Consider the following 18,426-nt stretch of genomic DNA (forward strand, 5'->3'; position numbering starts at 1 on the left):
GGTCATAGGTCAGTAGGCTCAAAGTAACTTGGACAAATGTTTCTTCCATGTGTCTCTGCTTTATAGGATCTTGACTTTCAAAATGCAAAACGAAATTAACACTTTAATAACCCTTTAACTGCCACACAGGACAGAAGGTTAACCCTTTACTATCATCACACAACCAACCGGCTGTCGTGTGGCAGTGAAAGGGTTAACCTTCTGTGTGTTGTCGCAGTGAAAGGGTTAACCGTTTGGCAGCGCGGCAGTGAAAGGGTTAAACACTCAACACTACACCATATTTTGTATCTATTAATTACAAAAAGGTGTGCACATCCCTACCTCATGTTTGCATTTTAATAAAAAGGTTGCATTTGTACTTCACTTTGTAATCTAGTTTTGTATATTGTATATTTTGTATAGTGTTTGGCCTTTATTCTTTTTACCTTTTACTGTATGAAGCACAATCTCAGGAGGCTCATACAGAACCAAGCATTTCACTGTAATGTACATTATATGTGACAAATAAAGAAAACTTGAACTTGACTTCTTATAGATTCAAGATTCAAGAGGTTTATTTGTCACATACATACCAGGGCATACAGAAAATGCGGGTGGCCATGCCCGCTTTGATTGTGCAATAATACTAAAATCGACATAATAAACAGGTAATAAAATAGACATAAAATAAGCATGATAAAATTGACATGCTAAAGTCCTGAAATAATGCAATACAATGTTAGCTATAGATGTGTTGTTTTTGTCCTCTGTGTGAGCAAGCCGTAAGCCAAATCCCTTATGTGTGACTTATACTTGGAAAATATACCTTATTCCGATTCTGAAATGTATGCATTTTGCATTGTGGCTGTGTGGTAGGGGGCTACTCTAAATCATCAAAGGTGCACTTCACAAAACAAAAACAATACGGATTTATTTTGCACATAATCTCACACACATCCAAAAACTAAACTGTGTCATGGAGTTGAAATTAACACAACACAAGGATCAAATGACATCACTGGTGGCCATTATTCAAACTCCTTTACTCTCAATAACTGTCAAACTAAATAAAAAAAAAATTGAAGTGCCCCTTTAACTGATTAAAAAGCAGAATGACAGAAGGAACATTGTGAGATCCATTCTGCAGACTGTAACTCTGGAACAAAGGGGGCCGTGTTGTGAAAGAGGTGCATGGTCGTCACAAGAGACAGAAATACCAGAGGAACTGAATTCAGCACTTTAGTTTCTTCAAGACACATTGGGGAATGTTTAGTTCACTCCACAAAATACGTATATTTTCAGATATGGAACGGATACCAGCCCCCACCCTTGAAAAGAAAAACTGAACAGGCCAGTTTATTACTCACATGGAATTCCTCATACGATTTACATTCCAGAGAGTATTTCATGTAGTACCAGTAATTAAAGGTTGCCAAGCGTTTATCTGGTTATGTCATTCCACATTCTGACCAAATTGAACATGTTACCAATGCATAATACAGACCACAGGATTGCTGCTTCATAACAAAACATTGTTGAAATAGAGCCATACTGTACTCCTGTAAGTGTAAGTTGCTGTAACGTTCTGGGTTTCTGTCCTCAGGAGGGGAAACCATAATGCCATTCTGGAGTATTTCACCCTGTTCTCTGTAATTACCACTGATTGACTGTCACCTGTGGTTTGTTGTCACTAATTACTGCATGTGGTTTGCTGGGAGTTTGCCTTTATAGTAATCCCTTGTTTCTCTGTCTGTTGTCGGATCTTCAACAGAACTACGGCGAGCAGTCGGCCACGGACAAGAAATGGGACCTCTTGTCTTTGCTGTTATTATTTAGTTTCTCTTGTCCTTCTTTACACACATCTCCGTCTCCTTATTACCTTCTACTATTGGACTCAACTCCTACCTTGAATCGTAACAGTTGCAGAGGAAATGTGTTTCAATGGTAGTACAAGTGTAGGCCTACATGTTGCAACAGCAAGTTCACGTTGGTATTTCTGCTGCAGTTATCAAACTTACATTTCACATCAAAATATGCATATATATGGGCCTCATATTATGAGACAGAAACTCAGACTTACAAGAGAACAGCTTCTGGGTTGATCTTCTTTTGACTCTGTCACGTTTAGATTTAGCATAACCTTTTGACACGGAATAACTCGAGAATTCTGAAATCATGGGAGAGAGAGCGGGGGGAGACAATTAATGAATGTGGATGAGAGCCTTGACATTAAGTGGTTGTAGCTACGGCTGTGGGGGTGCGGGAGACATGATCCAATAGCGTTTTATACGCCTGAGTCTCCTGAACACGGAGAGACCAATTCCAAGTTGATCAGCACTCTCTCTGCCGATCTATAGTCACTTTTCCACACTATATAAAAGGTGAAAGACTCACACTCACAGCCATGCTGACATCCAGACGTTTTCGTTTGAAACTACTTTTAGTCAGGGGAGTAAAGTGTAAAGTGTGTTTGTCAGCGGGGTCTTTTAAGGTTTTTCTGCAGTTTTTCATGTAAAAAAAGTTACCATTTAGCTCAGCATAAATACAATACATTAATCTGTTAGATATGGGGCATAAAATGAGACATATAACTCTATTAGTATCGACGTGGCATCTGTTAGACCCACGTTTGATATTCTGGAAAGTTGTGAACGTTTTCTGTTAATCTGGTAAACTGTTGGTTGTATTGGATTTATGCAGAGCTAAATGCTAATGTGGCTAACTAACAGTAAACTTTTGTACATGAAATACAGCCCAAAACTTTAACTCATTCCCTGCCAACAACGATTTTATACGTGTTTGTCCGCCAATCGTTGAACGCCAACCATGTATATATACGTTATTTGATCGTTATTTCTTTTATTCGCTATTTCCAATCGTTATCCATCCAGGGAGCCTGTTTTACCATAGGGAATGAGTCTGAGATCGCAAAAGTCCAATACCGCCGCCTGGTGGTATGCGGCCGATGTTGCACTTCCTTTGAGACTGTGTATGGGGCTGTGCGTCGATGAAATTCCTCCGGGCGGACTTTTCTAGTAACCTGGACAGATGGCTTCACCCGATCGCATTGAATAGTTTTCGGGACCCCCGATTCATTATGCTGTGGTGGGTTATGTCGTGGCCCAAATTGACATACGATCTACCAGATGGCAATCAAATAATTGGAATATTCTTTTTGGAATCCCACCGGCCACAGGTAAGAGCAATTTAACGTAGATTTCAGCTTGATTGTGCCTTGTTTTCATAGCCATCTCCCTGATCAGCATATGGGGTTGTACTAACGAATGCCGTTATTAATCATGCATTCATGATGGAACATAATACCGATCATATGCATTTGAATTTTTAAGTGTGGCGTGTGTAGGGACGAAATGCCAATGGATTTAATATAATACACGTATCGGGCTATTACTAGCCTCTGAGGAATTACCCTAAAGCGCTCTAAAACCATACTTATATTCACCACGGTATAAAACGGGAACGTATGGATGGAGAAATTATTTATTTTTCACACTTGAACGATAGATACTTGATGTCAAATGGGCCATAGTATTGCATCCATATAGCTATAATATAGAATATAGTTATAGCTCTGCAAACAAGGTGACCGCCCCCATTGGTTTAATAATGCATGGCAGCACATAGCCATATCCCGTTCCCAGCGTGGCAGAGAAAGAGTTAAAAGACCCTGCTGACAAACACACTTTACAAACGTTTGCTTATTAAATAATTTTTAAAAGTAATTCAAAAAGAAATAAGTGACGATAAAGTTGTTTGTGCAAGTACCCCACCTTGTTGTGCAAGTGGAGAATTGACATGTCAGAGAAACACCACATCAAGTAATGGAAGCAGGGGCGTAGCTGGGGGGGGGGGGGGTAGCTTAGGATGATTCCAAGGGCCCAGCACTGGGGGGGGCCCCAACATTTTTTTTTTTTACTAGACATCACTCAGGTGTATTATTGATGCTCTCATTGATACTATGTTTGTTTCTGAAGTGTGTGTGTGTGTGTGTGTGTGTGTGTGTGTGTGTGTGTGAGATATATAGAGAGAGAGGGGGGGGCTTTGGTAGACTATTGCATTGGTCCATTCATTGAAGATGAACGCAATGCGACATCCTTTACTAGGCTCACCCACCAACAGTGCAGGTGCTGAACTGCTGATCCGAATGTATAGGTAAAAACCATATTATGCATTTTCATCAATAAAAAAATGGCACAAAAAAATTCTGCTTGCGCGCTTACGCGCGCTCGCATTCACTGGGGGCCTACAAATACATTCTTTCAGGGGGCCCAGAATCTGGAGCTACACCCCTGAATGGAAGAACACACAAATATCAAAGCATTAACACTTTTCATAAGAAATATAGACAAAAATCAAATGGCCTCATACTTTATTGTTGGCTTATAAATATTTGTATTGTTATTTTAGATAAATAAAACATTTGAAAACATGTAAACTGTAGGCATCATATTTATAGAAAAAAAAATCACATAGGCTACGGTACAATATAGTCTACAATAAGTAGTTACAACAACAAAAGACAGACAAGACTATGCAATCACAATAAGATCATTAACCATAGTCCTTGCACTATTTACATTGTTTTACAGTCGATACTGTTGTGCTTGATAATAACACTAGACAGCAAGACACACTTCTTTTTTTTCACGAGTAAAAAGTCACTCCATTTCAGTAAGATACAGTAAGACAGATCTCCAACCATCAATATTTTATCCTCAGTAACTAAATCGTAGGGTGTTATTACCTTGGTCACGGAGAGCATTCATTTTGTTTTGTAGACACCATCTTATATAGATACCTTCACACAACTAGTAAATGGAACAAACTCATAAACGTGCACAGACTAAACCTTTACCAAACTCTTCCCTTGCTACCGACTACCTTTTAAAAGATACAGTGTATTGGATATGGGCGCAATTTTAAATAGAATCTTTAGCAACTTGACAATGTGGTGTATGTGTTTTTAGCAATACGGTATGCACGTACAAACACGTGCACACACCCATAATCACACACACACATTGTCCATGTGATATTGCACACAGGCACGCACACACACACATACTGTACAAGCTCATAATACACAAACCTACACATAGACAAATGATGAAACATACAGACAAACATGCCAATATACTGCTCACTGATGGACTACAAAGCCCATAGGTCACATGCAACCCACTAGGAGCCCTGAAGATGAACATTCAAGGAAACATCTAGATGGGAAGCAGATTATTCCACATCTCACATCCCCAAAGATACATCATTATGTTTACACGTATCCCACATTACATTCTCGTGAAGCAATGCCTCACGTTCCGTTTCATATCTGTGACAATTGGAGTTGCATTTTTAAAACCATTTTTATTATTGTGATCTGATCTGTATAATAATGATTGTCATCGAAGGCCAAAGCAATGGATCACAAGTCTGTCCTATAGCACCTGGGAGGCCAGAAGAGAAGAGCCGTTGAAGGAATGATCAGGTGTATGTGCTACAGGGGATCTTTCGTTGTTCATCCATCCTTTTTAAGACATACTCATGCTACTGCTTTATGCATTTCACAAAAAATCCTCTCAGACATTGATGATGTATAGATTATATCATTGCTGCTTAATCTACAGTATGTGGAATTGACCTCTCTCAAACCTCTCTTTTTTCTTCATCCTTCAATCACAACGTTTGGTCCAAGGGAAGCAACGGTTGTGATTGGAGGATCAAGGAAAAGAGGGGCATGGTTTGAGAGAGGTAAATTCTCCACTTTGCTGTTTCCTTTCCGATTGGCTGAAGTAGAATGTTGGTGATGAGCATGATGAGGTAGCATATTGGCAGAGTATGAGGAATGTGGTGCAAGGCACCTATTAACATATAACCTGACACATCACAGCAGCCACATGGCAGCTTGACATCTCAGGCTACTATTAACGCTCTTCCATCTACATGGGAAATGGTTATCTGGTGAGTAGGGGACACAAAACGACAAGTTAAACTAAACTTTGAAAAGAAAATCAGCAAAGAACCGTCGAGCTCAGCTGGACGACTTACAATCATGCACATTCTTTACACATCATACAACGTAAAATCATAAGAAATTCATAGCTTCTGTATGTGTAGCTACACTCCTATCTGTAGCCACTGCACTGTCCTTCCCATTCAAGCCTTGACCCTGCAACCATTTTGAAGTCCACTTGCCATCTAATTGGCCAGGACATCCAAACGATGGCCCAAAAAATCTGTCAAAATGAGCATTTTTCTGACACTGATGTTATTTCAACATTGTTTAAAGAGAATAATGAGGATTTCAAATGCACATTTTAGTATACAACACAGGTGGCTGGGTCGGGGCTGCATTTTCCGCCAATCATGTAATATAGCGTTCGAAAGTTGAATTTGCCGCCTTTCGAACTCCACCTCACTCTACCAATTGCGTGCCTCGGTTCTCGAGTTACATGATGATATATCAGGCGAGCGTCTTTTTACAGGCCGGGCATCAAATGACCACATCTGACTGTATATGCTCTAGAACTGAACATTCACCGCTGATGGTGAAAATGATCAGCGTTGTAGCCAACGAGCGTCCGCTTCCAACGATACCCCATGTGGGGGGGGTGCAAGTGGGGGAAGTAGTGGATTTAAAAAAAGGTTTACCTGTACTACATACTGTAAGACTTCAGACTATGGAACCGCAGTGTTTTCCAGCTCATACCTCTATGCTGGAACTTAAAAACAGGAATCTGGCAACCACTAAAGAGAAATGTGAGTACACAAGTTCAAGTTCAACTCAAGTTCAAACCTCTGTTACTCTATTTCATTAGCACTAAAAGTGATCTTTCAAAAGAGACCAGGCTCATGCATGTGCTAAAAGTATAAAGCTAAGCTTTGCAAAAAAAGTATGCAGTCCTCAAAAACAAAAATGGCCACTTTTTGGCCCACCTGTTAAGAGGTTAACAAATCGTTAAACACGCGCCTAACAGCATTTCCAGCGTTTCCGGGAAAGTCTTCACTACAGTACATAACGCAACATCAGTTGGACTCAGGTCGGCCAGATGTCTGTGGGAACCGGGTACAGAGTATGAGAACAAATCCTCTTTGTTCAACCCGGCTCGATGCAATGAACGATGTCCACCGAATGGCTTCACTTGGAGATGACGACGGAGTGTGGCTGCTCCCTCCTCCTCCTCCTCCCCGCAGCGGGAGAAGTTCAGTGAAAGTTACTGACGTGACACTTGACGTCGTCCAGGCTCAGGACAGTGCCCTGGTCGTTGTTGTTGTTGTTGTTCTGCTTGTGTTTCTTATCGGAGCAGCGGCACAGCTTGTGCTTCATCACCTGAGAGGAAGGAAAGTAGTTTAAGTCACGGCGGTCAATAACTTGGATAATTCTGGTGGGAAAGGATGGGAAGCCGTGCGATTAGTCCCTTTAGAACCCCTTGATTGGGGTTCTGATCTGAGTTTTTGTCAAAGCAGACGCTCGACACAACATTATAAACCGAGGTCCTGACTGAATCTCGGTTGTTAAAGAAGAGTAGGGGGTTCCCCGACGTTCCTGGCCAAATATCCATTCAGGTCTCTGACATCAAGGCCACCCTCCCCCTTAATTGGCTGATATCAATCCCCGTCTCCTGAGCCGTTCAGCCATTGTGTAGTGTGATGTGTGCCGGGTGCCAGTGTATGGCAGCCATTGAGCCTGCATAGCCCAAGGTTGGGTGCTACCAGTGGTGGTGAAGGAGGCAATTTCCACCCTACATTGTGTGGAGCGCTTTGAGTGTCTAGAAAAGCCCTATATAAATGCAATGAATTATTATTATTACGTGGAGGAAAAACAATCCATATGAAAATTATTCTGCTTTCAGAATATAGCCACCCAACACGTAGTCTGATCCACCCAGCACGTATAGACTGATCCACCCAGCACGTAGTCTGGTCCACCCAGCACGTATAGACTGATCCACCCAGCACGTATAGACTGATCCACCCAGCACGTAGTCTGATCCACCCAGCACGTATAGACTGATCCACCCAGCACGTAGTCTGGTCCACCCAGCACGTATAGACTGATCCACCCAGCACGTAGTCTGATCCACCCAGCACCCAGACTGATCCACCCAGCACGTAGTCTGGTCCACCCAGCACGTATAGACTGATCCACCCAGCACGTAGTCTGGTCCACCCAGCACGTATAGACTGATCCACCCAGCACGTAGTCTGGTCCACCCAGCACCCAGACTGATCCACCCAGCACGTAGTCTGATCCACCCAGCATGTATAGACTGATCCACCCAGCACGTAGTCTGGTCCACCCAGCACCCAGACTGATCCACCCAGCACGTAGTCTGGTCCACCCAGCACCAAGACTGATCCACCCAGCACGTAGTCTGGTCCACCCAGCACGTATAGACTGATCCACCCAGCACGTAGTCTGGTCCACCCAGCACCCAGACTGATCCACCCAGCACCCAGACTGATCCACCCAGCACGTATAGACTGATCCACCCAGCACATAGTCTGGTCCACCCAGCACGTATAGACTGATCCACCCAGCACGTAGTCTGGTCCACCCAGCACGTATAGACTGATCCACCCAGCACGTATAGACTGATCCACCCAGCACGTAGTCTGATCCACCCAGCACGTATAGACTGATCCACCCAGCACACGTAGACCGGTCCACCCAGCACGCAGACTGATCCACCCAGCACGCAGACTGATCCACCCAGCACGTAGACTGATCCACCCAGCACATAGACTGATCCACCCAGCATATAGACTGATCGTTAACCTCTGGCTGCATGCACCACCACCAGAGACCACCAGGCTTCTCAACTCATCATCAAACCACGACTGCTGCTATTGAGCCTGGGCTGCTACACACCGATGTGCAAAACTGTTGCATACACTCTTTCACACAAATCCCCTTTTCATATTATGTATATAGTGCTATAGTTATTTACCTCATACCATTCTGTCTGTGTATGTATATATATACATTTTCTTTATCTTTTTAACTTTATATGACTAGTGCTCTATTGTGGCTTGTGCGCTTACTGCTGAGCTGACCTGTTTCTCTTGTCAAATGCAACATAATTACGTCTATGTCCTCCTATAACGTGTTTCCTCAGCATGTCCCCATCATCACCTCATAGATGTAGTCGAACAGCTCCAGAACGGTGAGGATGCTCGCTCCTATAAAAAGTCCCATCTGACCACCGATATCACCTGGGAGACAAACACAGGCTCATCAGAGACATACTTCATAATAAAACACACAACTAGGGATGCTCGATATTGGCTTTTTTACCGATACCGATATACCGATATTGTCCAACTCTTAATTTCCGATACCGATATCAACCGATATCAACCGATACCGATATATGCAGGATTTCCCCCCTCCCCAAAAATGGAATAATTTCAGGTAATTAACATTACATATCTCTTGTTGTGGAATTAACACAACATTATGCATACTTTTGACAATAAATAAAATCAGAATTTGTTCTTACTTGCTTGCCTGGGTAAATAAAGGTTATAGAAATGTAAAAAAAATAAGAATAAAAAAAAATATATGCCGATATTTTCCGATATCACATTCTAATGCCGATATCGGCCGATAATATCGGTAGGCCGATAATATCGGACATCCCTACACACAACCAATCAAGTGGTCCATAAAAGACAATCGCACGTCTTTAGAATGAAAGTAGTGTCCCTCATCAGCGTAGATATACACCACCTAGAAGATAATATATATACAGTAATTAGAAGATAATAGATATACAGTACCTAGAAGATAATAGATACAGTACCTAGAAGATAATAGATACAGTACCTAGAAGATAATAGATACAGTACCTAGAAGATAATAGATACAGTACCTAGAAGATAATAGATATACACCACCTAGAATATAATAGATATACAACACCTAGAAGATCATAGATATACAGTAGAAGATAATATATATACAGTACCTAGAAGATAATAGATATACAGTACCTAGAAGATAATAGATACAGTACCTAGAAGATCATATATATACACCACCTAGAATATAATAGATACAGTACCTAGAAGATAATAGATACAGTACCTAGAAGATAATAGATATAAAGTACCTAGAAGATAATAGATATACAGTAACTAGAAGATAATAGATATAAAGTACCTAGAAGATAATAGATATACAGCACCTAGAAGATAATAGATATAAAGTACCTAGAAGATAATAGATATAAAGTAACTAGAAGATAATAGATATAAAGTACCTAGAAGATAATAGATATAAAGTACCTAGAAGATAATAGATATACAGTAACTAGAAGATAATAGATATAAAGTACCTAGAAGATAATAGATATACAGCACCTAGAAGATAATATATATAAAGTACCTAGAAGATAATAGATATACAGTAACTAGAAGATAATAGATATACAGTAACTATAAGATAAGATATAAAGTACCTAGAAGATAATAGATATACAGCACCTAGAAGATAATAGATATACAGCACCTAGAAGATAATACATATACAGTGTCTCATCAGCGTAGATATACAGTACCTAGAAGTCCAGCTACTTCGTAAGCCTTCTTCTGTTCAATAGTCTCATAGTTTAGGGCCTCAAAGAAGATATCCAAAACCAGGATGTTGTCCCTGTTGACAGAAAGATCATGACAAGTTATATATATTTAGCCTACTGTGACTTTACCATCTCGAATATGGAGAATCTATCAAGGACACTTTGAGGATGAATCTTGCAATAATCCATGACAGCAAAATCTGGAATCAAATGGATCAAATGTAATAAATATGACAGATTTATATCAGGCAGGTTAAGACTCACGCGATGTACTGCTCGGACTTGTTGTATTTCTTGGCTAGATACTTAGCAGAGGCCTTGCTGGGGATCTTGACGAAGGACAGTTCTTTGCTGAATCGAGTCATGTTGCACGGAGTCTCACACACACAGAAGTCATTGTCTCTCTCCACCAGGAAGTCTGAGGGCAAAGAGCAGAGGATCTCTTTTAGAATATATGTTGTTTTTAGATCAGCCTGATCACTTATAGAATTCATGAGACAGTGTGTGTGTGTGTGTGTGTATTTCTCTGTGCGAGTGTGTATGTCTGTGTTTGTGTGTGTGTGTGTGTGTGCACTGTGTATATATGTCTGTGTGTGTAATGTATGTGTGTGTGTGTATACTGTATATCTGTATCTGCGTGTATATGTCTGTATGCGTGTGTATGTACGTGCGTGTGCATGTGTGTGTGTCTGCGTGTGTACTGTCTATATTTGTGTGTGTGTGTATATTTGTCTGTGTGTGTGTGTATATTTGTCTGTGAGAGTGTGTGTATATTTGTCTGTGCGAGTGTGTGTATATTTGTCTGTGTGTGTGTGTGTGTATATTTGTCTGTGCCAGTGTGTATGGCCATTGGCACGTGTGTGTATATTGTGGCAACCCCAAGCCACCCCTGGGCTTGGTGATTGATGGGCGCTATGTGGCGACCCAATGGCTGGGCGCTGCCCATGTTTGGGCGTCCGCTTCCGGACGCACCTGTCACTAAATACCCATCAGAGTGATTACCTGATTAGCGAATCACGGCGCGGTGCGCCTGTTGGAGAGGGGGGACTTAATGGAGCCGAGGAGCCTCCTCTCAGTCCCCCGTAGCAGCGCAAGGCAAAAGGCCACAGAGCGGAGACGCCGCCCGGCCGACAGCAAACCGTTATTATTTGATTAAGAAAATAAAGAGTATGATTTTGGGAACTGCAACCTGTCTGTGTGTTGTTTATTCTGCCACCCCTACACCTGGAATTGCCACAGTGGTGGAGAATGCGGGCATAGTCTACTGGCAATCAGGGGTGCAGAATAAACAACAATAGACTTTATCAGAATAGAATAAAAGAAATAAAAAAAAAAAAAAAATATATATATATATATATATATATAAATTTAATAACGGAAAAAGCATGGACGCGCTGGTGCAGCAGCTTGTACAGGCGAGCATGGAACAACAGACCCGGCACGAAGAGGCCCTGCACGAACAGAGGAAACAGACGGGGATGATCCACGCGGAGCTCCAGCGGATGGCCGCTCACCGGCAGGAGGAAGGGGCCGCCGGGACGCGGCCTAACCCCGGGCGCTTCATCCCCAAGCTGACGGAGCAGGAGGATATAGAAGCCTATCTCCTGGCGTTTGAGCGCACCGCCGGCCGGGAGGGCTGGCCCGAAGACGACTGGGGGGGACTGCTGGCCCCCTTCCTGTCGGGTAATGCACAAAAGGCCTACCAGGACCTGCCACCGGAGCAAGCCGGGAACTACACTCGGCTAAAGCAGGAAATTCTGTCCCGGTACGGCCATAGTCTGCAGTCCCGCGCGCAGCGGTTCCATGACTGGGTGTATGACGCACAGGCCTCCCCGCGCTCCCAGATGCACGACCTGGTCCGCACAAGCCGAGCCTGGCTAATGACCGACCCCGGAGGGCCCACGGTTTTGGAACGGATTGTTATGGACCGCTTTGTCAGAGCCCTCCCCTATGACTCGAAGAAGCAGGCGAGTCAAGCGGACCCCCGCTCCGTGGAGCAGCTGGTGAATATTGTGGAGGCCCACCAGGTAACGCGGGAGTTACTCAAAGGGGGGCGAGGGGAAAAGCCAGAGCGGCCGAGAACAAGGAGGGGTCCCGACGAGCCCAGCCCAAGGGGCCGGGTAGGGAACGCAGGTGAGCCCGAACTACCCCGAAGAAGACCGCTGTTCGACCAGGACCAAAGACGCTGCTACGACTGCGGCGAGCCCGGGCATCTCTCGTGGAACTGCCCAGGCCGGGATGTGTCCATGCCATCGGCGGCAGCTTCAGACCCCCGCGGAAAGACGTGCAACTATGGCGCAGCCTGTTGGGCCCATAAGGAAACATCGGCGACACTTTTACCCGTGCGCGTCAACGACAAAGATGCCGTAGCGCTCCTGGACTCGGGTAGTGCCATAACGCTGGTTCAGCCTCATTTGGCACACTGCGACGCAGAGGCTCCGCAAGTGTCAGTGTCCTGTGTGCACGGGGACACAAAGTTGTATCCTACAGCGCCGATCACCCTGACAACCACCAAGGGGGCCTGCTCGATGACAGCCGGCGTCATACCTAACCTGCCGGTAGCGCTGCTGATTGGTCGAGACTGCCCCCTGTATCGCCAGCTGTGCTCAGCCGTCATCTCCCCGCGCACCCCACCCTCTACGGGTAAACCGAGGAAGAAGAAAGGGTTACGTCAGCCGAAGGTGTGTGCTCTGAACGTAACGGGGAGTGAGACTGAGACGGCCTCAGATGTAGGTGACGACGCGCCGGAACCCCTGGATATACCGGGGAGTGAGACAGAGACGGCATCAGGTGTGGGTGACGACGCGCCAGCGCCCCAAGCGGGCCCCGAGACGGATAACAGTGACGAGGACCCCTTTGCGGAGTTCCCCCAGGCGGACGAGGTGGGGAGGGACCTGGCGGGTCAGTTCGGAACGGCCCAGCTGGAAGACCCAAACCTAACGCAGGCCCGGGCGAATATCAAGACCATAGATGGAAATCCCGTGGAGGGGGTGAGTAACCTGCCATATCCTCACTTTGCAATAAAAAGACAATTGCTGTACCAAGTTGTAAAAAAGAATGATGAGGTTAGGGATCTATTGCTGGTACCGAAGTTCTTTATTCCCACTGTACTCCAGCTGGCGCATTCACATATCCTCGGAGCGCACCTGGGCGTGGACAAAACCATGGAGCGCATAAGGGCGCGTTTCCATTGGCCGGGCATGAAGAGAGCGGTAGAGGACTATTGCCGGAGCTGCCCAGAGTGTCAACGAGCAGCACCAAAGGTACAATATAAAAGTCCTCTGATCCCGCTGCCCATCATTGAGACCCCATTCTCGAGAATTGCCCTCGACGTAGTGGGCCCTCTAGTTAAATCGTCCCGAGGCCACCAGTATATACTGGTAATCATAGATTATGCTACCCGTTACCCCGAAGCCATCCCGTTACGCACGGTGACGGCCAAAATTGTGGCACGGGAGCTCTTTCATTTGTTTAGTCGGGTGGGAATTGCCGACTCTATTCTCACGGATCAGGGCTCGTGCTTTATGTCGCGGGTCATGAAGGAAATGTGCAAACTAATGAAAGTGGAACAGCTACGAACCTCCATCTACCATCCACAGACGGATGGACTGTGCGAGCGCTTTAACAAGACCCTGAAAAGCATGCTAAGGAAGGTGATGGAGAAGGATGGGAAGAATTGGGATCAGTTGTTGCCCTTTCTGATGTTCTCTGTGCGTGAGGTCCCACAGGCCTCCACTGGCTTCTCGCCATTTGAGCTGCTCTACGCCCGCAAGCCGCGGGGTCTCCTGGACATCGCAAAGGAGATTTGGGAGGAACAGCCGTCGCCCCACCGGTCTCTCATAGAGCATGTGCAGGTAATGAGAGACAGGATGAAGGCGCTCTGGCCAGTGGTGAGAGAACACATGCAACAGGCCCAAGACGCACAGAAGCGCATTTATGACCGGGGCGCACAGCCACGGGAGTTTAATGTGGGGGACCGAGTCCTAGTACTGGTACCGACAGCAGAGTGCAAATTCCTAGCCAAATGGCAGGGACCCTACGACATAATCGAGAAAGTGGGTCCCGTCAACTACAAGGTCCACCAGCCCGACCGTAGGAAGCATCGACAGTTATACCATGTTAACCTGTTGAAGAAATGGCATGCCCGGGATGTGTTGCTCTCGCCCCCCCCTCTTCCCCCTTTTGCGCAGCAGGTGGCAGAGGCGGCCGATGTTCCCATCGGGGAACAGTTGTCCCCGACCCAACGGCAGGAGCTTCGGGAGCTGGTCCAACAGAACCGGGACGTGTTCTCGGCCACGCCGGGCCGCACCACATTGGCCCAGCACCACATCATTACCAGCCCGGGAGACAAGGTAAAGTTGAAGCCCTATCGTATCCCAGAGGCAAAAAGAGAGGCAGTCAGAAGAGAAGTGCGGGTCATGCTGGAGATGGGAGTAATTGAGGAGTCTCATAGCGGGTGGTCCAGTCCTATTGTTTTAGTGCCAAAACCCGACTCAACAACCAGGTTCTGTAATGATTTCAGGAAGCTTAATGAAATTTCAAAGTTTGACGCCTATCCCATGCCTAGAGTGGATGAGCTCATTGACAGACTGGGCCTGGCCAGATTTATCACGACACTAGACCTAACGAAGGGTTATTGGCAAGTCCCTCTGGCCCCCGCCTCAAGGGAGAAGACGGCTTTCTCCACCCCAGATGGGCTGTTCCATTATAAAGTTCTCCCGTTTGGCCTGCATGGGGCGCCATCTACCTTTCAGAGGCTGATGGACAGAGTACTACGGCCCCATCGGGTGTATGCAGCCGCATATCTCGATGACATTATCATCCACTCGTCAGATTGGGACACCCACCTCCAAAAGGTGAGAGCGGTGTTGGGGGCCCTCCGGGAGGCGGGTCTCACCGCCAACCCAAAGAAATGCAGGCTGGGATTAGAAGAGGCAGAGTACCTGGGGTTCACAATAGGCCGGGGCAATGTGAAACCGCAGAAGAGGAAGATTGATGCAATAAGGGAGTGGCCTCGCCCTTTAACCAAGAAGCAGGTCAGGACATTTAATGGGCTAGCGAGCTATTATAGGAGGTTTATCCCTAACTTTGCTGCTCGCGCTGCTCCCCTCACAGATCTGACCCAGGCGCGGCGGCCGTTCACGGTGAAGTGGACACCGGAGGCGGAGGCGGCGTTCGAGGACCTCAAGACTGCCCTCTGTTCGGGACCGGTGCTGATCTCCCCGAACTACGACAAGGAGATGACGGTACAAACAGACGCATCAGAGGTGGGACTGGGAGCGGTCCTCTCCCAGCAACTGGAGGGTGAGGAACATCCGATTTTATATGTGAGCAGGAAGCTGCTGCCACACGAGCGCAACTATTCTGCGGTGGAGCGCGAAGGTCTGGCAATTAAGTGGGCACTGGAGACGCTCCGCTATTATCTGCTGGGGAGGCGTTTCACGCTGGTGACGGATCACGCCCCCCTAGTCTGGATGGCCAAGACAAAGGGGACCAATGCCAGGGTGACTCGATGGTTTCTGGAGTTACAGTCATTTAACTTTTCTGTCATTCACAGGTCAGGGGTGGCGCATGGCAACGCAGACGCCCTCTCCAGGAAGGATGCCTGTTGGGCGGCGGACGCTCTTCCCCGACGGTCGGAGCTGGAGGGGGGGTACTGTGGCAACCCCAAGCCACCCCTGGGCTTGGTGATTGATGGGCGCTATGTGGCGACCCAATGGCTGGGCGCTGCCCATGTTTGGGCGTCCGCTTCCGGACGCACCTGTCACTAAATACCCATCAGAGTGATTACCTGATTAGCGAATCACGGCGCGGTGCGCCTGTTGGAGAGGGGGGACTTAATGGAGCCGAGGAGCCTCCTCTCAGTCCCCCGTAGCAGCGCAAGGCAAAAGGCCACAGAGCGGAGACGCCGCCCGGCCGACAGCAAACCGTTATTATTTGATTAAGAAAATAAAGAGTATGATTTTGGGAACTGCAACCTGTCTGTGTGTTGTTTATTCTGCCACCCCTACACCTGGAATTGCCACAATATGTATATTTGTATATGCATGTATGTGTGTGTGTGTGTGTACTGTGTATATTTGGTCACAGGCCTGGACTGGTAATCTGGCATACCAGGCATTTTCCCGATGGGCCGACACATCCTTGGGCCGTTATAATTTGATATATATATATATATATATATATATATATATATATATATATATATATATATATATATATATATATATATATATATATATATATATATATATATATATATTAGTAAGAGATGTGATTGGGCCAGCCCAGTGTCAGTCAGTACCAATGGGCTGCTATCCCAGCCTATAGTAGCGGGCCGGTCGTTGACCAAACTGTTTTATATAAAAAAAATATGTAAATCACACTTGGTACTGACTGACACTGGGCTGGCCCAATCACATCTCTTACTAAGCACCTCCCCCGCCACTAGGCTGGGACAGCAGCCCATTAAGGTGGCCCAATCACATCTCTTACTAAGCCCCCCCCTTCTCTCTCACCTGTTTCTCGTGTAAGAACAGATGCCGCTCAGAGCAAAAAATAAAAATGGATAAAGAGAAGAAGCGTAAGGGGGGTGCGGAGAAATTGCATGAAATCTAGAGGCGGATGCTGCCAAATGTACTAAAATAACAGGAATGTTTGCTGCAGCTTCAACGTCATCATCCACAGTAGTGCAGCAACAGCCTCAGGTGGCCCACTGCCAGGCAGACACAGGCAGTGGAGCAGGGCCAAGGGACAGAGTGAGCAGGAGGAGCCTGAGGTAGTGTGTGTGTGTGCCATGCCATGATGATTAATTCAATTAATGTCGATAATAATATGAATGATAACATACTCGTCAACTACTGCTGGTGGTCTCTCAGTCAGTCAATGTCAAATAGTGCAGCATAAGCTATTGGCATTGTTTTTGTAGCTAATGCAGTTAACTAGCTAACGTTATTTTGTCAGCATCGCATTAAGCTAAGCCCATGTTGCTGTGAGTGACCTGACCTAGGGCCATATCGTATCATCATAATGTTATTTAAAAAATCATTAGGATAAGAGTTCCCTTGATACAGTACGGCTCAATACAAAGGGGATGCAGACCAGAGAAAGACTTTAGTCTTGTTTACACCAGGGTCCCCCATTTTCAATTCATCAGGACATTATGGGGGGTGGTGTGTGTGTGTGTGTACTGTACTGTGTATATTTGTTCATGTGTGTGTGTGTGTGTGTGTGTGTGTGTGTGTGTGTGTGTGTGTGTGTGTATAATTGTTCATGTGTGTGTGTGTGTATATTTTTTCATGTGTCTGTGTGTGTGTGTGTACTGTGTATATTTGTTCATGTGTGTGTGTGTACTGTGTATATTTGTTCATGTGTGTGTGTGTACTGTGTATATTTGTTCATGTGTGTGTGTGTGTGTGTGTGTGTGTGTATATTTGTTCATGTGTGTGTGTGTGTATATTTTTTCATGTGTGTGTGTGTGTGTGTGTGTGTGTGTGTGTGTGTGTGTGTGTGTGTACTGTGTATATTTGTTCATGTGTGTGCGTGGTGTACTGTGTATATTTGTTCATGTGTGTGTGTGTGTGTGTGTGTGTGTGTGTGTGTGTGTGCGTGTGTGTGTGTGTGTGTGTGTTACTGCAGCAGTGGGGGGGGGGGGGGGGGGGGGGGCAGGCGCCTCTTCTTACCCAGAGCAGGATCAGCACATTCCTTGTACAGCTCAGGGGTGCAGTACGGAGCATCGCCTGCAGAGCAAAGCAACAGACTCATAAGAAACATGTGCATTAAAATATAACTATCATTTGTGGCTCATATCTGGGTTCTACGTCATTTGTAATAGTCTTGATATGAGTTC

The 18,426-nt window shown here is 45.6% G+C and overlaps 1 protein-coding gene across 1 annotated transcript in view; it reads right to left on the minus strand.

Moving 5' to 3' along the window:
* Nucleotides 1-7,201: 7,201 nt before the first annotated feature.
* The window catches only part of LOC311243577 (acid-sensing ion channel 1-like), a gene marked incomplete at its 3' end in the record, with an annotated part of 214,241 nt that continues 203,016 nt past the window's right edge, over nucleotides 7,202-18,426 (minus strand). The window contains exons 6-10 of the mRNA XM_084332848.1: nucleotides 18,260-18,316; nucleotides 10,842-10,995; nucleotides 10,560-10,651; nucleotides 9,134-9,213; nucleotides 7,202-7,327 (exon numbers count right to left, since the gene is read on the minus strand). Of these exons, the coding sequence (XP_084188974.1) occupies nucleotides 7,202-7,327; nucleotides 9,134-9,213; nucleotides 10,560-10,651; nucleotides 10,842-10,995; nucleotides 18,260-18,316 (509 nt within the window). The remainder of the gene's footprint in view (nucleotides 7,328-9,133; nucleotides 9,214-10,559; nucleotides 10,652-10,841; nucleotides 10,996-18,259; nucleotides 18,317-18,426) is intronic.

Source organism: Notolepis coatsorum (genome assembly GCF_963971535.1).
Source record: "Notolepis coatsorum genome assembly, chromosome: 17".
NCBI classification, from domain to species: Eukaryota; Metazoa; Chordata; class Actinopteri; order Aulopiformes; family Paralepididae; genus Notolepis; species Notolepis coatsorum.